This window comes from Amblyomma mixtum, chromosome 2 (genome assembly GCF_055824585.1).
Source record: "Amblyomma mixtum isolate Tamu chromosome 2, ASM5582458v1, whole genome shotgun sequence".
Classification (NCBI taxonomy): Eukaryota; Metazoa; Arthropoda; class Arachnida; order Ixodida; family Ixodidae; genus Amblyomma; species Amblyomma mixtum.
This window is the reverse complement of record NC_143013.1, coordinates 17,661,771-17,684,046: the sequence shown is the minus strand read 5'-3', so window position 1 is coordinate 17,684,046 and position 22,276 is coordinate 17,661,771. Positions and strand designations below refer to the sequence as shown.

At 44.9% G+C, this 22,276-nt stretch overlaps 1 protein-coding gene across 3 annotated transcripts in view; it reads left to right on the top strand.

Moving 5' to 3' along the window:
• Positions 1–22,276, top strand: part of LOC149358558 (exportin-T-like) — a 30,597-nt gene that overhangs the window by 1,791 nt on the left and 6,530 nt on the right. For 2 of the 3 annotated variants that reach the window (XM_089570656.1, XM_089570654.1), the window contains exons 2-20: positions 1,092–1,170; positions 2,570–2,652; positions 2,934–2,990; positions 3,069–3,138; positions 3,304–3,522; positions 3,777–3,860; positions 5,114–5,389; positions 6,779–6,858; positions 8,277–8,472; positions 11,582–11,644; positions 12,434–12,505; positions 14,695–14,823; positions 15,667–15,735; positions 16,397–16,516; positions 16,926–17,020; positions 17,137–17,308; positions 18,080–18,222; positions 18,326–18,425; positions 19,370–19,555. In XM_089570656.1, the coding sequence (XP_089426782.1) occupies positions 1,111–1,170; positions 2,570–2,652; positions 2,934–2,990; positions 3,069–3,138; positions 3,304–3,522; positions 3,777–3,860; positions 5,114–5,389; positions 6,779–6,858; positions 8,277–8,472; positions 11,582–11,644; positions 12,434–12,505; positions 14,695–14,823; positions 15,667–15,735; positions 16,397–16,516; positions 16,926–17,020; positions 17,137–17,308; positions 18,080–18,222; positions 18,326–18,425; positions 19,370–19,555 (2,274 nt within the window). In that variant the 5' untranslated portion in view covers positions 1,092–1,110. Of the gene's footprint in view, positions 1–1,091; positions 1,171–2,569; positions 2,653–2,933; positions 2,991–3,068; positions 3,139–3,303; positions 3,523–3,776; positions 3,861–5,113; positions 5,394–6,778; positions 6,859–8,276; positions 8,473–11,581; positions 11,645–12,433; positions 12,506–14,694; positions 14,824–15,666; positions 15,736–16,396; positions 16,517–16,925; positions 17,021–17,136; positions 17,309–18,079; positions 18,223–18,325; positions 18,426–19,369; positions 19,556–22,276 lie in introns of all 3 variants that reach the window. The other variant, XM_089570655.1, reaches the window with a different exon arrangement.

Below are 22,276 nucleotides of genomic sequence, written 5' to 3'. Positions count from 1 at the left end.
TTGTTCGCAACTTGCTCAAGCAAGTATACATGTTGTGGAACTGAACTGTTTCGCTGCAGTGAAGCCAGTGATATCTACAGTTGGTGCCATTTCAAATCGAGAAATGTCTCCGTTAATAACCAAATTGAAAGTTAAATCTGCTTTCATACTGGGAAAGTCGTATGTTGTGTCTGTAAGGTTAAACGCAATAGTATGGTGAGCCTCATTACAGCACCGCATAAATTTTCTCCAGGGTAGGCCTTATTGTGAGACACTCGAAAACTGCATATTATTGTCCCACAAAGACATGAACAAACTCAATTTTCGCAGTCTGAGCATGTAACCAGGTACAAAATTGTGAAAGCCCATACTGTATGGAGATTCAACTTCTTTTGCTGTCAGGGACAGATTTAGCAGTCACTCATTAAGAGGGCACTTTGGAAGGGGGGTGTGGTTCTATTTGAACCATGTGTTTCCTGCGTATTTTCATCAAGAAAAAAATGATGGGATTCAGCATGGTTTTTCTGTGCAAGGTTCTTTACTTATGGGGAGAAATGCCCCCCATAAATCCACCCCCATTTGCTGCTCCTTTGCCCAGAAACGTCCTGTACTTTTTTGGTGCGTTTTGAATAGTGGCATGCACCTAGTCGCAATAAATTGTTGTTCTTCCACGGTTCTTCCATACATGATGTTGCACTTCACAGAAGGTTGCTTCCAAAGAAAATGAAGCGTTAACCTTCTAAACAGTCTTGTTCGTGTTTAAGTAGTCTTGTTTCTAACCAGTAAGCAGTCATGCTGTGATGCTAAAGTGGAAAGGCTGTTCACACAGTTCTTTTGACCACGTTTGTTGCAACTGCATTTCAGAACAGTGCCTCTTAAAGCAAATGCCTGCCATCTTGCATTGTTGCATAGGCTTTTAACTGATGACATGCTGAGATCTGAGTTTCTAATTGCCTTTTCAAAACAAAGTTGACCTAACAGTCTGTTGAATAGGATTTCAGTGCCTCCTCCCCTCCCCACTCCCACCTTGAAAAAAAAAATGGGCTGTGTGCCTGGCTATCAATAATGAATTTCTCATTAGGCAAATAAATTTCCTTCCTCGATCATTCCAGGACTTGACATTCCAGCGCCATGGACGTTCAGGTGATTCAAGGATTCCTTGCACGTGGGGACCAGGCTGCACATGCCAGGGTGAGCAAAATAGTGTTTTACTGTACTTTGACTCAAGAAGTCATCCGTGTGTTCTACGTAAGACTCATTCAAAAGAAAAATTTTGCGAATATCCAGTTCAGCGTGTTATTTTAATGTATTCAGCACACTTGGAGCATGTTGCTTGACCACTGCAAGAGCACTTTGCTTAGCCCTCCTCTACTAATGCACTAATGCTTAACAAATCTGATGCTTTAAAATGCACCAAATTTTCTCATGATGCGGACCTTTATGGAATTACTTTTTTTCTGTGTTTGAAAAGCTGGCATCGCCTTGTCTGTGGCTGTGAACTTGCCATTGGCCCTAACTACAAGGCAGTGCTGATTAAAAGAATTATTGATAAATTTTAATGAATTCGCTAATGTCATGCTTTTCAGAATTACCGGCGCTTGCTGCAGCTGAAAAGTTTTTGGACCACCCTGTTTCTAGAAATTTTTGGAACCATTCGCTGAAACAACCAGTAGATGGCTAATATGTCAGGCAGTTGAAAAAGCTTCCAGTGTGCCTGATAAGTGGAAAGGAAATTGCGTATGACATCAAGAGATGACAGATTGAGCAGAACCAAATTTGAGCTTATATACTAGCTAAAGTAAAAGGACTTGGGTAGGGCATGCAACGTACAGAGCAGGTAATTGTCTCTCTATTTGAAAGGCAGAGTGGTCACCAAAGCAAATATAGTCTAAAAAGAAATTGGGCGGACCGAGGAAGTACTCGGAGAAACAAACATGGATAAGGTGGTCACGGCTGGCATGTCATAGGCAAATTGAAGGTCATTGCAACTGACATCTTGCAGTGGAGTTGTTGACTGATCAGCGTGACTCTTGACGACGCAAAGTGTTGTAGAGGATTTATGTTTGTGCCTTTGATGCAAATAAAAAGTGTTTATGACATCTTTTGTTGCCTCACAACTATTTCAATCATAGCCAGCACACAACAGAGGAGTTCCTAGATTTTGCCTCACATTATTTTTGGGCCACAGATGCGAAAAAGTAGTTAACTTAATTACCATGAAATTCTATTCGAGTGCTGCACAGATGTTTGTTATGCTGACAGGCGGTTTATAATTGACAGACTATGCCAAACTCCATTAATGTAAATGCCTTCAGAAATTACCACGTCACTGTGTTAAAAGTGTTCAGTGCGCAGTACAATCCTTCATGCCTGTCTCGTCCAATGACATGGCTGCCAGATGTGGCTATAGCTTTATGCATCACAGGCAGCAGCAGTTCTAAAGAAATGAAGGTTCAAAACTTGAGTCATTGCTGAGCTTGCACTGGCAACCACTCCAGAGCACATACTTAAAAGTGCTGCCTTTAATTTGGCATCTATGGTTAACGAGGCCTCAGTGTTGATCACGATTTCTCTTTGGTCATTAACACAGGCACTGCAGTACTTTGAGCAGCTGAAGAATGCTCCAAATGGCTGGCAGCTATCCATGCAGATGCTTCTGCAGCCCTCTGTTCAGTGAGCATCACTTTCTCTTTTTACTGTTCAAATTCGGAAGCCCGGGGCCTTATTCCAATTTTAATCCTTGTGAGGATTGATGGCCTGAAACTTGCTTGTTGGCTGAAGTAGCCTAAGTGAGTCTATCAGCTGTGAGAAAAGGTGCATTCACTGTGCCTGCACTCATTTCCCTATTTGCTGGGAAGCTTGGGGGCAGGCTGCACTTGTGTGCAATGAAAGGTGCCCATTCATTGCAAAGATTTCACCCTTTCCTAAAACGTCATTTGTTATTCTGCTTCCAGGGATGACTCAGTAAAGTTTTTCTGCCTGAGTGTCCTGGAACACTACATTAAGACAGGGTAAGGTTGGCTTTGGCATTTCTTGGTTTCGAGCAGTTGTCATCGGAAGCATATTGAAGCGCTACCTGTGCACTGCAGGTATGAGGCTGCGAAGGAGGGAGATCAGCAGGCTGTGCGGACCTTTATTAGCCAATGGATACAGCTACAGGTGAGTTGGTAATCCTCCTCCTTTCCAGGATAGCCCCTGACAGTATGCTATGAAATTTCCAATGAAGTCAAACTCCTCTGTACTGTTTAAGGTTGCAGACTGAAACACGCTGGCATATCTTCTCACCAGCGTGTACCCAGTAACTTTTTTTTTTTTTTGCCTTAGGTGTATGCTCCAGTGCCTGAAAAGGTTTTCATCCGGAACAAAGTGGCACAGCTGGTGTGCTGGGTCTTCCTCTGGGACTACCCAGCACGCTGGCCGAGCTTTTTCACCGACATACTCCACACGTTGTCTCTCGGACCCCCTGCAGTAGACGCCTACCTTCGGGTCCTGCTTGCCATCAACAGTGACATTGCAGACTGCGAGATACCCCGCACTGCCAAGGTGGGCATCGCATTAGCCTCATCTTCTCCTAAGTGCAGAATGTGTTGGAGGCTTGGAGTTTGTTGCTTGCACGTGTTAAAGGAAAAGGAGAATGCTGTGCAGTAGCTGAAGCAGATTATGCTGCGCATGTTACAGCTGCGTAATAGAGAGGGCTTTTGTTCAGACATTGTTTGTACTGGCTTTGAACTGTCAGACTTTGAAGTATGTGCGTGGATTTGCATCGGCTTTCGGCTAATGCTGCCCAATTTGGACAGGAGCAAGATCGAAACCGACTACTGAAGGACAATATCCGGGAAACGCACGTTGTAGACCTGGTGAACTCCTGGTACACTATTCTGGTAAGACTGCAGACTTTTGTTGCTTTCTTGTTTGGCCACTTAGTTGACATAATTGTTGCTCACTGTTGCTCAGATTCAAAGCTTGGAAGTGCGTGACTCTGCATTTTCAGCTGGCGAGCTAACGCAGTTCAAAAGAAGACGGGCGCAGCAGGTTTTGCAGGGGTGCGGCATGTTTACAGGGGCGATAAAAATATATATGCGAGCCAATCGTAGGAGCTCTTCAAAGCCGAACACTCAAATTATGTGCACTAATTGCGTCTTTTCTTTGACTAAAATTTATAATAATAGAAGTATAGAGTGTTCTCTGAAAATGTCCAATACCCCCAAGCAGGCATTAAAGGAACAGAACTCTGAATTTTAAGCTACTGATTTTTGTCAATGCAACAGAAAGCTTGCTGTTGAAGGTGCTCGATTCTACTACGGTTCTCTTAGAAATGCTGTAAACTATTTCCACTGAGAATTTTGCGATCACAACATACACTCGTTTTCATGTAGGCCGATGCTGGAAACCATGGGAAGTGAAAGCAACAGCGATTGCACACTGGCAGAAGTGATGTACCAAATAATAATGTGCTAAATCTCGCCCTCCAGACAGTAATTAGACATTTTTAATACAGAGTGGCATCCATTTCAGTTTCCGCATTGAAAACTATTACAGCACAGTGACGTACACCTCCTCGGCAAAAAATTTTAGTGGACCATGGTTGCTGTTTCACCCAAGAAATGCAAAACGCAGTGGCGTCATCTAGTGACAATAGCTAGAAATAAATCTTGATCGAAACAAAGGGTGCGTTGCTATTCATCGAAGGGCATACTGGAGAGAGCATAAACTAATAAAACGTGAACACTCCAGAACGAAAGGAATAAAAACACTGCATTTAAAACAAATCTCACATTTTACCTAGATGTGGTGACGTAATGCACTACACTAATAATGGCAAGGTTTGACCGCAAGGTGACACTCAAGGTAATTTTCAATGCCAAATTAAAAAAAAAAAAATCCTCATTTCTTCGATTTTGCTGTGTTCAATTCTCACAATATGAAGCACATTCTTTTTATTTCCATCATAAACTCTCGACACATTTTGGTCAGTGGTCTGTCCCTTTAGATTCCTTGCAACTGCTGGGCAACTTAAAAAGGCTTGGACACTTCTCTTCATTGTACCTGTGTGTACGGGGTATACAGTGAACGAAGTAACAATATTCTTGTGGCGGAGATTAATTTCTGGTTCCCAATTTCCCTCCCGCCGCAGACCAGCCAGTGCCAAAGTCCTGCTGGAGTCGAGCTGTGTCGGCTGTGCCTGGAGGTTGTGGGTGCGTACGTAGCCTGGATTGACATTGGCCTGGTGGCCAACGACCGCTTTGTCGATGCCCTGGTGCACTTCCTGTCCCTGCCGGCTCTGCGGGAGTCGGCCTGTGACTGCGTGTGCGAGATCCTGGCCAAGGGCATGGAGCCGGTCGACAAGCTGCGCCTTGTCGAGTCGCTCTCCATGGTCCTCCAGAGGGCAGGGGTGCTCACGGTGTCCGAGGCAAGTGCTGGGACTTTACTCCGCGTAGGCTGGCATGGTTGGCCCTCATTATGGAGGCTTTAGGACGCTGGGATTTAACCTTGTGGCCGTAGTTGCATTGCGGTCACAGACATTTTGACTGCCAGTTTTAAGTACGTCTGAGGGGCTGCAGATGGGTGTAGTAGCATTTAGGCAGCCAAACAACCATCTTCACGGTGAGATATTGATGGCCCCCACTTGTCTTGCATGGAGCAAAACAGCAAGACGTCTGGTAGGATGCGATAGTTTTGAACTGCCACATCGAAAACGTTTTAGGAGATTAGTGGTTCACTCTAACCATTGCCGTGAAGATACGACTGCGTTAAAATTAGGTTATAAATAGTTATTACAATGGGAGCTTTGAGTTACTATATTTCTTTTGTTAAGTTAATTATTTTAGACATTTTCTTAATTATAATGAGGCCTGTATCATGCGCTATGCTTATGCTGATGCTGTTTGTTGCCCCGCTTTTAAATTGCATGAGGAAAGTGCACTGAGATGTGCTGCGTGAAGTTTGTCATAGTCCCATTTGCACTGATCTTTGTGTGGCTGCCAAATGGTTGCCAAAGAAAACAAAAAGTCCGAAAAGCTCATGACGAGTGCGCAGTTTCAGCATGCTGGAAGATCAAAGTGATCAATAAATGAGGGGAATGCACAGTGGCGTTGGAATGGCAAGACTGCTTCTAAAAAAGGAAAACTGATCAGTGAGACACGAAATCGGCATACGACTAGGTACGGATGATTAGCAAATGTAGGGTTGATAGTAGTTGTTGCCTTGGGCTGGCGACGAAGCTCAGAAACCAAAACTATGCAGCCTGGTTAGTACTTCATGGCCTAGTGTCGTCGCACCTACCATTGTGCGCATGTCTCAGCCACCCTTCGGGAGTCTGATGCTGAATTCCACGAGTGGGCTTTCCTGCATGTCGGAAAAAGCTCACTCTTTCACGTTGATTGTTCAGTGCGGGTCGTCAGCCATCTTGTTCTCATCACGTGTGATATATGGGAAAGCCCACTTGCCAAATTTCGCGCAAGGTCAGTTCCTAGCAGCATCCAAATTTGATTAGTCTAGGTGCTAAGGGACGAAGAAGAAAGTCGAGAGGACGCCTTTGTATCCACTACACTCAATCTGCAGATAATTCGCCCAGATATTGTGGCTTTGCAGCTGTTAGATATGAAAGTCGACGCGGCATTCGTTTACTGCCGAATGTGTGTAAATTCTTGAATATCTATTTCTCCAATCGAATATGAACCGGATAACAAATATTAGAACAAATTCGTATTCGAATTTTCAAATATTTGCGCACACCAGAAAAAAAGCCATTGGTTATTCAGTGAGTGACGAAAACTGCTTCTCTGTTGCTTTGTTCTAGGGAGAAGATGTAGACTTCCTCATCAAGCTTGCTAAGCTTGTCAATGCAATTGGCATTCAGGTCTTTGATGCCTACTCAAAGTAAGTTCCATCATCACCTATTTGTCCAGTAAAAGGAAAAGAAAACACCTCTGTACAATTCTTTGAACATAATTTTGCGCAATAAGAAATAGTATTATTGTCAAGAACCGGGGAGGAAATTTTATGTACCCAGGGATTCTGTGCCATTGTGTTGCATATGTATCAGCAGCGCGAACACAACACTGGAAGAAGAAGGAGAAGAAGGTAAAGAGCGCTGAACTTCCAACTTTTATTTGAGCAAAGACTTTTATTTGAGCTTACGTTTTTTACCGTGTCTCGCCTTCTCATGTTTTTTTGCTTTTAGCAAAATTCGCGCCCTCAAATCTGTTTTTCATTTTTCCATTTGTGCACACTCAACCCTGTTTTTACATTGTCTTGTTTTTCCGCATGTCATTCGTGCTTCATTTCATGGAAGTCTTTGTATAGTGCGATAGTAGTTATCATATTGATGCCCTGGACATTGTGTTGGTCCCAATTCGATTGCGTGCCTTGATTACCTCCCCTGGTGGGATTTTACCTGGTATGTGTATAAAAGTGCGGGTTCAGTTTTTGCTCAAATAAAAGTTGGAAGTTCAGCGCTCTTTACCTTCTTCTCCTTCTTCTTCCCATGTTGTGTTCGCGCTGCTGATACATATGGATCGCAACCAACTAGCCCGACAGATGGTACTATTGTGTTGCCTGTGCTTTCACATTCATTCTTTTTTTTTTTTAATTGCATGGTGGTCGTTGATGCAAAAATTCATTATTTCAAACATCGTGGGGACATTCAAAAAGTGAAAATTAAAGATACTAGAACTGACGACAGTAATGGAAATGGTTGCATTTAGTGGGGCTCGCAACAAAAAAGAATTTGCTCAAAGGCTAGGCTAGTAGAGAACACACATACCCTGCTTGAAAACCGGTATTATTTTCAGCTCTTTGTCCTGGCACACAGTGCTTCCTTAGCTTTCCTGTGTGTGTGCGTGCCATAGGCAGCTTTTTTATAGGGTGGAGCCCATAGTTGAGGAGGGCCGTACTGTCTCGCACCACGCCGCTTGCCCGCTAGATCAGCTGTCTCTGCTCCTGCAGGTCTAAGATGGTCAGCAGTCAGTGTCCGGGGAAGAAGTTGTGGGTAGAGGAATAGGACGGTAGCGAGGGGCATGTGGGCATTCCTAGGTGCAGTAATAGACCCTGGGCCCTGCTTCAGGAAGGGGTTTATTGTGCGGGGGGGAAGAGGTGAAAGGCAAACAGACGGGGGAAGGAATTAGTTAGCCGACGTCGCCATGCATGGGCTTCTTCTCGGGTAAAGGAAGGGTGTGGCGATTCCCTTGTCCAGTGTGGTCGGTTGCGGGAGACGCCTGTTCCTTTTTCAGCCCACCACTTGTAGAGGTGTAAAACGCCAAGGGCAAGGCTGGAAATCTTTTTCCTTTTGTTGGCAGACTGCAGAAGAAGGGGGACGCAGCCAGCCGGCAGCTGGTGCAGACGGAGCTGGCCTCCAAGATTCCGCTCATGCTGCAGTTTCTGGGCCACGAGGATGACGACGTGTCCCAGGGGGTAGCCGAGTTTGCACGTGAATACATCCAGTACCTCAAGCAGGCCGGGAACTACACGCAGCCAGACAAGACTAACATTGAGGTACTGCCTTGGGCCCTGTTTCTTTGTCTGTGTGAATTGTGTTTTCAAACGGTTCCACCCGACACAAAGTCAGAGTTGAGTTCAGTGAAGTCAAAAATGCTCTGCCTAGCCCGCACACCTTTGCTGGAGATGTGCGGTTGGTTTTGGTAATATTTAACATCAGACATAACTAGTACAGCGAAATCTCATCGATACATTCCTGCTTCATACCATTTCTTGGTTTGTACGCTCGAAATCGCAGCAATTTTTCGGAAAACGTCCCATTGAGTTGAGCATTTTTCTTGTAGTAAATATGTTCCCTGATATAACACGATTTCCCTGCTACCACTTTTAAAATGTTGTCAAATTCTAGTTGTACATACCATATAAACGCGTGTAAGGGCTGCACTTTTTTTCCAGATTCGGGGGCCAATTTTCGGGGTGCGGCCCATATCGCGACATACGAAAAAAAAAAAAAATTTTAATTAAAAACACACCAATCAGGAAATGAGCGGCATTTATGCTACGTTCAGTCGTCACTCACGGAGTATTTCGACTCTGAGCTGGTGCTGTGCTCTGGTGCACGCTCATTCCAAAGAAGCCGCACAGCATGTCCGCTGTCAACGCGTAGCCGTTGTTCCGCATTTCCATCACATAGCAGAGCAGCTCTTCTTCCAGTTCAGGAAACTCGCACGGCTCGCCTCGGAAAGCGCGCTTTTTGCAGCTTGTTTTTCTCAATGCACCCTTTTGATTGCACGATCATCGGACGCACTTCTCGGCCACGTCGAATTCCCTGTCCGCCGCACGCTTGCCGCATTCGAGAGCTAACTCCCAGCCCGGGCCAGCCGTGTAACTGATAAGGTGCTTGCCCATTGTGCTAAATCTGCATTACCCGGCGGCAGCACGCGAAAGCCACAACTACGGTGAACGCGCTAACACGCCATAAAAGGCTGGAGCTGGCAATACTGATGCCGATGTAGATAACGCATGGAGGAAGGAAAGATAACGGGAAGGCGCGGGGGAGAAAAAATTGCCGATGATGATGGCTGCGGCCTCGAGCGCCATCCATGGACGGTTTTTGGAAGCTCTTGTGCGCGTGCTTGGCCTCCACGATCGAGCGCACCGTTGTCCATAGCCGGAGCCGATCACGGAGGCCACGGCGCGTGCATTTAGAAGGCTATTCCTGCCTGGGTCATGGAAAGTTCGGGTGCGGCCCTTACACGGATTTATTTTTTTTTTAAGATTTCCTTCGGGAAAACGGGGTGCGGCCCATACACGGGTGCGGCCCTTACACGCGTTTATACAGTAATATGTTCAGCAACCAACTACACATGTTCTAACATGAAACTGGGGCCATACTCCGGTGGCATGCGACATGAAGAGCTGGAATGCATGGGCAGTCATTTGCAGTGTTGGCTTCTCTGCAGTGCATATTTGCAAATGGGCAAAGCATTAAAAAAAATAAAACAAAGAAACTTACATTAACAAATGAGCGGGCCATTCCTGTGGGGACGCAACATGGAGAAGAGAAGTGCAGCTGCTTCTTCGTGGTGCTTAAGGGCAAGGGCGAGGCATCTGAGAATGACAACAATGCTCTCACATACTACCGGGCTGGGTCTGGGGAATGCAGCATGAAATGCTAAAATGCTGCGACAGTTAGCATTACGGCAGCTTCCCCGCAATGCATAGGTGCAAGGGGCGAAGCATCCGGAAACAACATGGAAAAGGTTTCGGCCGCTTTCATCATTGCCATCAATGAACGAGATCTGTTGTAAAGCTCCTTTTGGTCTTTTAGATAGCGCAAATGTGGACTGAATTCTGCGGGCACTAGAGAAGGAGCTGTTCAGACCTTATGCCAAAAATTTTATGGTTTATGGTCTATAGGGGTTTAACGTTTCAAAGCGACTCTGGCTATCAGGGACGCCGTAGTGAAGGTCTCCGGAAATTTCGACCACCTGGAGTTCTTTAACGCGCACTGACATCGCACAGTACACGGGCCTCTAGTATTTCACCTCCATTGAAATTCGACCTCTGCGGCCGGAATCAAACCCGCATCTTTTGGGTCGGCAGCTGAGTGCCATAACCACTGCTGATCGGAAATTGTGAATAAATGCCTTTGTGTCTGATTCAAGTTGCATTTTTCAACGTTAGCCGGTGTGGATAATATGTTTATTTCTGGATTTCTTTTTGAAAGATAATTAGCTGAGGAGTGTGCGATGGTCTAAATCACTAGTGTGCATGTTTAACTAGCACACTTCATTCAGCCAGGTTCACCCGTCCACACAGTCTAAAGCTTGTGTTAAAAGAGTGAGAGACCACTTTTAAAAGCAGTTTGACAAACGCTGGTATTACTCTATTTTTGAAGATGTCTGCTTTTAACAGGCAGATTTAAAGTTCATCTTTAGACATCTGTAAATAAGCGACAGTCTTTGCAGTTTTCTCTGTTTAGATGATAGATCATCTCCTTGTTGGTCTTAGCACAGATTTTGACATATGATTGTGTTGTCTTACAGTAAACATTCGCAAGTAACTTGCAGACCTGTTTTAGAAGGCAGGCTGATATTAAAGATAGAAAAGATAGTCAATTTTGTCACTGTGCCACCCAGTGCAGTGTTGTGGCAGATATCTTAGAGCCTTGCATGATCTGTACATTGGAGAGAGTAGCATTTGCAGTGTGGCTGTTCTCATCATTTGAAACTGGGGTGATCTGTTAGCAAGTCAGTTGCGCTTTCTAAAAGACTACATATCTTAATTGGTTCAAGGCTATTATGATTTAATAGTAGTGCAAAGGGACTTCAATGTTTTCAAAGATTTTTATTGATGGAAATCTTGTACGGGTGAGCATTTCTGCCTGGTGATAATTGCAGGATTGAGGTGTTTCTTTGGACTGCCATTTTGTTTAGTTTTATATTGAACTAGTGCTTGATACAGCAGACCCGCTTATCATTGTTAGGTCTAGCACTGGTTACACTAAGTATGCCTGATTAAGTATGCCCGATTGTTCCCATTGCATAGCCCATTTTTGGGAATGAAAAGTAAAAAGTGGTCGTTTGTGTAGTTTTCATTTTCTATGACAATTCTTGGCACTTTATGTTCTTCTAACTGTGTTTTTCTTTTCTTTTTGTTTCAGGCGATGTTGTACATAGTAATTAACAAATACAAATATGACAACTCTTATTTATTTGAACGCCAGGTGAGTCTACTTTTATTTGCCTACCCTAAAAGGCTGACAAGCATTAATTACATAGGGGATTACAAAAATATTATTATTTGTTGCTTCGATTAATTTGTTTGTCGCTTTTTGAATGCTTATTTTATCAAAAAACAGTAGACTAGAATACGCAGTGCTAACTGTAAAAGTGAAAAAAAGTTAGGCATAGGTCCTTGACCTTGCTATGATTCTACTAGCAGCCAAATGGCTGCTTAAAGTTGCTTTAAAAAAAATTGAATGTTCGAGTTTTTCTGAAGTGCCCATATTTTTGGGCCAGGCCTTCATGACTCCTTGCAGTGTTCATTTTTATTTTTATTTAAAAATGCCTTCATGCTTAAAAGGCATAAAGTGCAGAGGAAGTATACAGAATAAAAGGGACATAACAAAAATGAGTTTAATGACACTCACTCAAAAAAAATGGCTGTGGCTTAGCTTGGTTAAGCCCGGTAATTGCGAAAGCAATATCCGTACCTATGCCATGTTTCAGCTGGTAGTGTAGCTGGTGGTGGTGCTTGTGGTTAGACTTGTGGTGATGCATCGGTTATACAATAGAGTCCAGTCCAATCCAATATGCTAATATGCTAGCTACCGGCCTCGCTAACGCGACGGGCTGAAAGTGCAACTAGTATTGCTTTCGCAATAAAAAATTGATAGTTATACAATGTTAGCTGTATGTAACTCTAACTAATCTGAAGTGCTGTTAGTCTGATGTGTACATGGAGCATTTTTGTAACATCATTTATGTTTATCTGTCTTTTTCTGGCCCTCTAGGGTGAAGATGAGGCCTTATTTTTAGAGTACAGGAAAACATTGAAGGTGCTGTTTGACAATATTGCTCAGCTGGTGAGTTTGCGAGTGTCCTTAGATTGAGTGGTGCAGAGCCATTCTTCTTTGTACTGTGGTGCCACGAGCTCTCTTTGCCAGTGTTGTTGAAGGCCATACACTAGGACGATTGTTGTTGTATCACGTCTTTAAGGGTCAACGGGACGAATGCCAGAAAAGCGCTGGTACATTTCAATTGTGAGACTTTGCAAGTTTTGTATTTGTTATCATAGGAAGCTGCTCTAATAGTGTTGTGAATAGAATTTTGCCGCAGGATGTAGAGGCTGCTTGCTAGGGGGGGATTTTAGTGGTTACTATATGAGAGTTGGTGGAAGTTACCGTAAAAACCGGAATGTAGGTCAAACTTTTTCTCAAAAAAACATGGCAAAAAGTCGACCCCCTGTCTTATATACCGGTCATTGGCGGAAAAACTGCGGAAGTCTTGCAACAATGGCCGGCTGAAGTCACAGCGTCCATCAGCAGCAGCGCGGTGTGGGGACGTTGCGGCACCGCCGTTTTACGTTTCAGTTGTCATAAAGTTATATTGGTTTGTGACTGGGTGTCGTCGGCGTAGAAATATCCCCGCGGAGATGGTGCGGAAGTCTAAGAAATACAGTATAAGCAACGCACTAGATGGCACAGAGGATGTTGCTCTATGGGACGTGGGCAGCGGGAAGCAATCGTCATCCGACTTGAGTTGGGAAGACTCTGATGACTCGGAGTAATGCTTGCACAGTTCATGTCCTTCTCTGTACTCCCAGCCAATTTTTTAACAATATCGCGCTACCATCGCCTCGCGTGTTTGTCAGCACCTTATCAAGATGTACACATGTGCGCATCTCGTTTGTTTTGCCACTCAGTGCCGTTAATACGGCGCTGACAAGCACGCGGGTCAATGGTCGCGCGTGATAGTGTTAAAAAATTGGCCGGGTGTACATACGAGCAGCATCTAAATGAAAATAAATACTGTCACCATTGTGCAACTGGTTGAGTCGCATTTGTTTCAAGGTAAGGGTGTGACTCTCTACTTTTGCCATTGAAAAAGATTCTTTTCATTGTTAGGATTGGTTAGTTGGGGGGTCGACCTATATTCCGGTTTTTATGGTATAACCTTAAGGGGAGACGCAGGTCTTGAAGTGAACATAGATGTTGTAATAAAATTAGGTGTTCTCTCCGGTTTTCAAAAAAAAAAAAAGTAGTTCCAGTATATCTCAATTCGTTGCCATATTACAGGAAAATAACTTAAGCTTAATTATTTAAATTCTTGCAGACCCTTTTTGAAATTTTTTAGTTTCGATTGAAATGGGGCTGTAGCCAAAGACTTGGAGCTGTGCTAAATATATATTGGTGAAGCACATGATCATATAAAAATGTTAAATTTTGTCCAAGCACCATAATTATGAAGTATAGTTAGGTGACGATATGGTTCACAAAATTTGAAATGTTTCACTCAGCCAAACGCAGCATAGCGCCATAGTTTAGTCCTTTCTGAATCCAACAGTATAAAATTACTAATTGATGTTGCACGATGAAAACATAATAAAAACTTCCGTAAGGCTAGTCATCTTTGCAAAAAACATGAAGCTGAGAAAATCTGGGACACTGTCATGGGAAGCGATGGGCACGAAGTCCTACCACCTTTCACTCTGAAATCGCCGTTTCGGGGTAGGCGACAAATATATAGATATTTTAGTAATTGGAGGTCGAATTTTGGCCCTGAAGCTTTTTAGGCAGGAACTTTAGAGTGTATTGATCGTGAATATGCCATTTAGGCAAAATCAATATTTTCTTATTTTTTTATCATTTCAGGACCCGCGTCTCACCTTAAGACTAATGAGAATTGTTGATGACGGGGGCGTCGGCGGGGGCATACATTTTTCGCCTTTTAACCTCTGGAGCAAGCTGTCTCATCTCCTTCTGCTTTCTTTTGTTCTTTCTACTGTTTTGAATAAATCCCAGCTACAAGACGAGTGTGCAGAGTATTAAGAAACATTAAACATTCAAACGTTATGAATACATGCAATGGATATGGCCTTTCAATGTACTTCTGGGGGGATTGGGAGGTTTAAAGGGCTAAATTAGTTCTCTTCACTTTTCATACTGGGAGCTAGCATCTGTGCAAGTTGTGCTTGCTGTCGAGTTTAATACTGGGCTTATTAGAATGTGTACACATTTTGGCGTCCATTGACTGCTTTTGTTCCCCTTCTTAGGACAAGGACCTGACCCTGTCACTGACACAGGGTATGATAAGCACGACACTGCAGAACTGGAGAAGCCTTCCATTCCAAGATGTGGAAGTTGCCATCTCCTTTTTATACCTGCTTGGTGAGGCCATTCCGGTGAGGCTGAGTTCAGTGGCACGTTTTCTGCATTCTTGCTGCTTGTCCATTGGCTGTCCCATGCTGCCAAACCTGTGGTGGTTTTCAGCCATAGTTGTCCACTGGGTGGTGCTCCATTACCACTTCAACTTCCATAGTAATAGTCGCGGCAACTTTTTCCTGGCAGTAGCTTGCCAACTGATTTTTAAGCTCTGGAACATAGCTAAGCTTCCCAGCTAATTAAAAGTGCCCCAGATAAGCACTGGAAGTTCTGGAACTGCTTGCACCTGTGTCCCTGTAACCGTGGCTCCCTCTATTGGGAGTTGCTAAAGACGCGTTTTTTGATGTTGCTGAAAACACTGCTTATTCCATGTGTTCTTGTGAACCATAGAATTATTTTGATGCAGATTAGTGTTTTCTGTGGTACATGTATGTTTCAAGGAATTTTCTATTGGGGTTGTCCCTCGTATTCAGCATGTGATCGCTATTTTGTTAAAGTCTGATGTAGGCTTGTAGAGCATGGAAAGACTTTTTCCATAAGTTTGAACTAGTGGGGAAGACTGGCAAGGTCAGTTGGCGAACATCTGGCCTGCTTTTGCACACTAGGGCAAGGGTAAGGGAGTGCCAGCCAGCAATTTTCATTGTCCACAGTGGTAACACTACATGTTACTGCATACAGTTCAGTTGTGATTCTGATCAGCAATTTCTGTTCAGCCAATCCACAATCTGAAGTTTTCACATGGATTTGCGTATTGCATCATAATAACAATGCATGTATGCAATGGCATCATCAGCCTAATGCATCACCTATACAATTTTGCTCTCTCTCTTTCTCTCTCCTTCTCTTCCAACTCCTGTTTCTAGGGATTCCACAATGTCCAGATACCTGGAGCTCCTGATGCTGTTGCACCAATTGTTGTAATCATGCGGCAGGTCTGTTTCAGCATTCAACTCCATTGATTGTGACATATGCGCTGCACAGCTTACTTTTATGGTCAGCATTATGGCCCCCTTTCACCAAAGTCTCAGTGTTTTGCTGTCAGCATAATTTTCACCTCCCCAGTGCCACTCGCAGTGGAAAATCTGTGGCTGACGCATGCTATGACATCACCGCTTGAAGTGCATGTGCTTGCTGGCGCTATAGCATAGAGAGCGCACGTGATACTTGCGTGCGGCACCCTGATCGCTCCTCCTGATCACGCCATGATAGCATGATAGCCATGTGCATCATAGCCTCTCACTTCGTGCCAGCTCAGTTCTCCTTTTGCTTTCGAATCGTTCGGATATGCGTAATGTCGAGTGGCGTTTCTTTCCACGACCTCTGAGAACAGCAACGGCTTGTGCGCCAGCACTAACACTAGGAACAAGAACCCTCTGAGCTATAGTGATGCCAAAAAGCAGACACTCGGTATTGTCACACATATACGGCATCACGTTGTATTATAGCCTGTATCTCGCAGAAGCTTAGCAGTCAGAGCACCTGCTGCAGCTAAACTGACTCTTGGCTGACCAGCTAAACAAAAGCTTTCATCTTCTGGCTTTTATTGGAAAGCTTTTTACGCTCCATTCGTTCACATTTCTTTATCCACGATAGCTGATATCCAGCGGTGTCAGCACCTATGGACATCCAGCGGTGACTCTGCAGTTCTTTGAGACCATCGTGCGATACGAGAAGTTCTTCAACCAGGACCCGGAAAGCATTCCAGATGTTCTTGTAAGCATAGCTTTTGTTTATTCCTTCCCTGCTGCATGTTCACCAGTGAGCAGGAAGTGGCGAATTACAGTAAAATTTTCTTAATTTGACCCCCATTAATTTTTAAAATCCGGATAAATCAGATTTACAGCGTAGTCCTGGCCAACATCCACAGAGGTCTGTGGCATTTCACCAGTTAATTTTGACTGGCTTCTGAAGGAGGGCCATATTGAGGTTTGACCAGCATGGCAAGTGGAGTGATTCTTTTTAACCGAAACTCAGCGGGGCCACAAGAGTGCATTTGAGTTGGCTTGGTTTGAGCATTGCAACCAGTTGTGCCCTGGATGTAATGTACCATGAGGCACACTGTAACGTGTCATGGGGTCTGCTTTACTGCAGTGTTTCTAAAAGCTGGGCTGTCTCTGCTTAGGTTGCCTTCATGGATGAGCGGGGCCTGCGCCACCCAAGTCCCAGTGTGCGTAGCCGGGTGTCCTATCTGTTTTCAAAGTTCATCAAGTCGCACAAGTGAGTGCTAGTACTGAGTACTCTCTCTCCCCCTCCCCCTGCAGTTGGCCTTATGTCCTCATGCTGCTCTGTGCCGCAGGCTCATGGTGATACTATTGCTGCGTGTTTTCTTCCAGGGCGCACATGCTGAACTTCACCGAGGACATCCTGAAGCAGCTGCAGGATCTGCTGGTGCTGTGCCCCACTGAGAATGGCGTCACCATGGCCTCCCTCCTGTCACCCGATGACCAGCTCTACCTTTTCGAAGCAGCTGCCATGCTCATAGTGTCTGGACAGTTCAGTGCTGAGGTGCGTCACATCTGTTCTCGCTCTAGGGGTGGCAAATGGGAGGGGGCGATTAAGTCGCAATACCATTATGGCAGGAAAATCTTTAAGTTGCAGTTAAGGTGTTTTTTACCTGCGTGTTCTGTGTGCTAATGAGCTCGAGAGCCCGCAGGGGTGGAATATAAAACCAACTAGTGATGGGTTAACAGTTGGCGAGTCTTGTAGCATTCCATCTTGGCAGAAGCACAAGTCAACTGTGTAACAGATGCAGTAAGGAAAACATGCCCTGTCCTGTTTCCTTCATCTTGTGTTTTCATTTGTTTTGCACTACTGCCAGAATATGAAAGCATTGCTTCCCAAGTTAGAAACCAATGTTTCCCTTTTAAAACCATCATGAAGCTGTACTATCAGTGGCAGTTTCATTAAAGGTTGACAATGTACATTCTTTTCCTGCATCACGGTTCTCGGCAAAAATGCATCTGAAACGGGCAGTTCAAACTGCTGAGGAAAAGCAATGACGTATGACAGTAGGCGCTGAAGCGAATGCCGTTGCATTTCCTCCTCATCAGTCCAACTGGTCACCCTTAAACAAGGGCAAATGTGCTGGCGCACCTAAGCCGCATTTAGCTTAAGGCAGGGTGCGGGTCTTCAAATGTGAAAAAATGGTGAAAAGGTCCCTTTTCTTTTTTTTCTTCTCCCATTTAACAAATTCAGTGCTGTACTCTCTCCTTCTCCCTCTCCCTTTTTCTGTTTTGTTAATGTTGGCTTTGTATTGTACATGCACTGTGTTTTCAGAAGAAGCAGCTGCTTATGAAAAATCAGCTGACCCCCGTCATGCGCAAGTTTGAGTCCTTGGTCCAGCGGTTGCCTCTGGAGCCTGTGGAGGAGAAGCGGCAGGACATAGCGGAATGCATGAACCATGCCATGGCAGTGACCAGGTGTGTACTCGTTAGACTCAGTAAATTGTAGTACAGTGTGAAATATGCGTCCTGAGGCTGAAAGACTAGTGGCTTCAAGTTTGGCTTTATTGTTTTATTTCAGCCGGACCAGCAAGGCATTCTCTAACCAGCAAACCATGAAGGCCTGTAACTGCGTTTCTATTTACCTGGAAGCACTTCAGGTGTTTCTGCAGGCCTTAGATGTGAGTACTGCCACTCTTTTTTTGAGTAGGTGGCGGAAGCATGGTGCAAAAGATTCTTCGTTTTTGCGACTTTCTTGTTTTCAGTAGTCGCTCTGGAGTCATTACACTCTGCAGAACTCAATAGTGGTCCCTTTTATTTTGTTTTCATTCATCTGTACTCTACCCAGCAGTTTTTCTTTCTTTTTTTTTCACATCACAGTTCCATTTCAGCTAGAGTGCTTGATTTTGCTCCTAATAACTGCTAGCAATGGTGTTCCTTATACACACTTTGGTTAGCTAAAACTAGTACAGTTTAACCCTTCCATAATGGTGATAGTGGCATGGATTTCTGCTTTTGTTGCTTGGGATCTGGCTCCAGATGACGCGTTTCTTGGCACCATGCGACAGGTGCTGTCCACGTACATAAATGGTCACGTGGGATCCTGCAATAACTCAAAATGATGAATGCACCATTAGTTGTTGTGGCATTTGTTAACCTGGCTCAGCCTTTAGAGAGGCACCACTACATTTTTATTCACTGGGTATCATTTTTGTTCACATGATTTGCCTGTGTTCCAGGGACCAGTGTATAGAAATTGGAAAGGGCAAGCGAAAGTTGTTCTACTTACAAAAAAAAAAAATCAAAATTAAGAGGACCAGACAAAACCGCATCTCATTTGCTCATTTCATTTGCCCAGTGCCAAGATTGAACACTACCAATCAATACTGTGCCTTGCCAGGACAACCTGTATGCACGCATTTTGTTGGCATCGTTATTGCACATGCGCACATCGCTGACTGAACAGGTGCAGCTAAAGGGTGGGACCGCCGTAGAGCTCCCTAATGCCTGCGTTTCATCCTTTGGGTATTGATAGAATTGGAAAGCCCAGTCGGGGTGGCTTGCTTTGCGGGGGTAGTTAGTGACCAGTGAGCCAGCTGATGTGTGTGCCTTCCTTTTGGCGCAGCTTCCATACGAGCAGCCACTGCTGCAGGCAGGTGTACGGCAGTTCCTGCACCGCATGGTGGTGTGCCTGGAGGAAGAAGTGCTGCCCCTGGTACCCCGGGCCTGTGAGCAGCTCCTGCGCAACCCGGACGTGCGCTCGGTGCAGGAGCTCATCCCACTTATCAATCAGATCGTCTGCAAGTTCAAGGTGGGCAGGCTCTACTCAGTGGCCTGTGGTCTGTTGCGTCAGTGCAGTGGTTCGAGTAGTGTGCACCACACGAAGTCCTGTGTGCCACTGATCTTGAGAAGGCATTGTCCACCAACAGGAAGGACACTTTGGTCTATGCTCCATCTCACAAGGTGTGTGTAGTGCTGTGAAGGCTGTGGCAACCTGAGCCAATCAGAACACCTTGCACTGAAAGAGGTGTTCGTCTGTGCCTCTCGCCCTGAGACTGGTGGCTCCATCTCTGAGAAAGAAAGCACCAGTGTCCAGCTGTGCAAAGGAGACTCTGCCAACTCAGGGGCCCCCCATGTTTACAAATACAGTCAAGCCCACTTATAACAATATTAAAGTGCCATGGAAATACCATTGTTATAACCAATAATTGTTATAACAGGGTTGTGCCGAAAAAAAAAAAAGATGACAAACTTCAGAGCATTTATTGACAGTAAATACCCGGAGGGGCTTGATTTTTCTAATCCTTGTAAAAGCCCATTAATTCGAACCTCAGGGGACTGAAAAAATGTTCACCGTTCACCGATAACCAAAGCACCAGCATCACTGCACCGGCGATAGCTTTGCGCACCTCAATGTCACAGGAATCAGCCTGCTTTCCGGAAGTGATTCTTACGGGAAATTAAAGAAGCATGTAGAACTAAGGGTGTGGTGACAGCTGACAAGAGAAAAACTGCTGGCTGCACGCATGTGCACTGCACTGACTGATTGGGGGTATGCATGGTGCGCGTAGCCAATGCAGCAATGCAGTAGCTCACCTGATGTGATAATGCCTGCCCCTGGGACACGTGAAATTTGTGAAGAGGGGCCGTGGGGAAGTTAGCGAAGAACAGCGGAAGATGGGACAACGTACGTGGTACCGGTGCCAGCCACAGCTAAGAGTGCAAAAACAAAGAAAAACGCATGTGCACATTTTTTTCTGCGAGCGGCGCACTTCTCCGAAATGTTAATAATGGACTGCTCTGCCAAGGCTCCCTACCATGCTCCCTACTTTCTTCTCTGCATGGGCCTTTTGCTCAGGGGAACGCATTCACGGGTTCTTTTGCTTTCGTGGCATCGCTGCCCCGACTTAGTCCACTGGTCGGCCCCACACGCGCGTGCTTTTGTGTTGTAAGCTTGGTTTTGCTGGTATGGTTGTAGCATTTCCTTGTTTTTTTTTCTATAATGGATGACACTCAAATACTAGATTTAATTGTTATAACCAATAATGTGCCTTGACAGCATTGCTATAAGCAGTTTATTTTACCATAGAACACATGGTAAAGCTGATGGTGCCATGACTGACCATTGTTATATCCGATATATTGTTATAACCAGTATTGTTATAAGTGGGTTTGACTGTAGCAGCATACCGCTTCACAGCAAGCCTCCACAGTGCTGTGTTCATGCGGACTTTCTCTGCTAATTTAACCAGTGAATGAAACGCTTGCTATACTTTCAGAACACCATCCCGAACTGCCTTTTTAATTACTGCAATAAATTGTTTGGAAAGTTGTCACAACTCTGCTCAAATATTCTAAGGAATATTTTTTGTCTTTCTTGGTCCTGATTGGACGAGAGAGCTCTACCTTTCACAGTGCTGCAAACAACTTGTGAGACAAAGTATAGACTACTTGCAGTGTTCAATCCTCGCCCAACATAGCTGAATGCTTTACAAGCTTATGACGCATCCTTTCGGGGTGAAAGAAAGCCCGCCTTTCACTGTCTTGAGCCTTCTCACATAGGTTGGCACTGTTTCCCAGCTTTTTATTACAAGTCTGTCTTGAGGGAGACTTGTGTGCATGCGGGTAGCTTAGCCATAGTTTGAGTGGAACCTGGACCCTTGTTCTGGCTTTGATCCCTAGATGAATTTAGCCTTTAAAGCATTCGCTGATTGGCTGAAGCAGTGGAAGCTGGTGCTCGGCTGTAGCGCATAGCATCATTAGATTGTGGTACTTGTATTACTTATTGAACCGTGCTTAATTCGGCCACATACCGTTTCTTGTCATATGGCATCTCAGATGCAGCAACAGTATTAAAAGGGTAGAGGTGGACCGGTTCTGGAACAGTCACCTATGGCATCAAATCAACTGTTGATGTTACCACAGTTGCACAGCAGCTGTGCTCAAAAGCAGCGATTAAAAGTCTGGTTCCCTTTGCTGGTGAGGAACCTTATACAGTGAAAGCTCGTTAATTCGAACCTCAATAATTCGAATTTCGGATAATTCGAACTACACTGCTTGGTCCGGCCAAGCTCCATAGAGATCTGTGTATAAAAAAGCCCGTTAATTCAAAAGCGAATCGGTTCCGCCACGGATAATTCGAACTACGGGCCGCCGCGCCTGTGTGGCTTGGCGCACAGCACGTGGCCAAAAAAAAAAAAGCATCTCCGCATAGTTAGAGGCTGCGCAAGTCCTAAACGGGGACAGAAGATGGAACCAGATAAAAACCGTGGATTAGTGGTTAAAGCCTATATGGTGCCATCACCGGCACGGCGGCCGGCGGCACCGGAGGTAGGGGTTGGCGGCGGCGGCTGCCTACCCTCTTTTCCGCGCAACCTCGGGAACTCGCAACTAAATACTCGTTAATTCGAGGCCTGTTAATTCGGAAATACGGATAAGTACTGTCGGCGCGGTGCCAGCCAACGCCCGTGAAAGGCTATGACTTCTGACGGGCGCTACAAATTACGTGCGAAAAACTTTTTTTTCTTTGCGA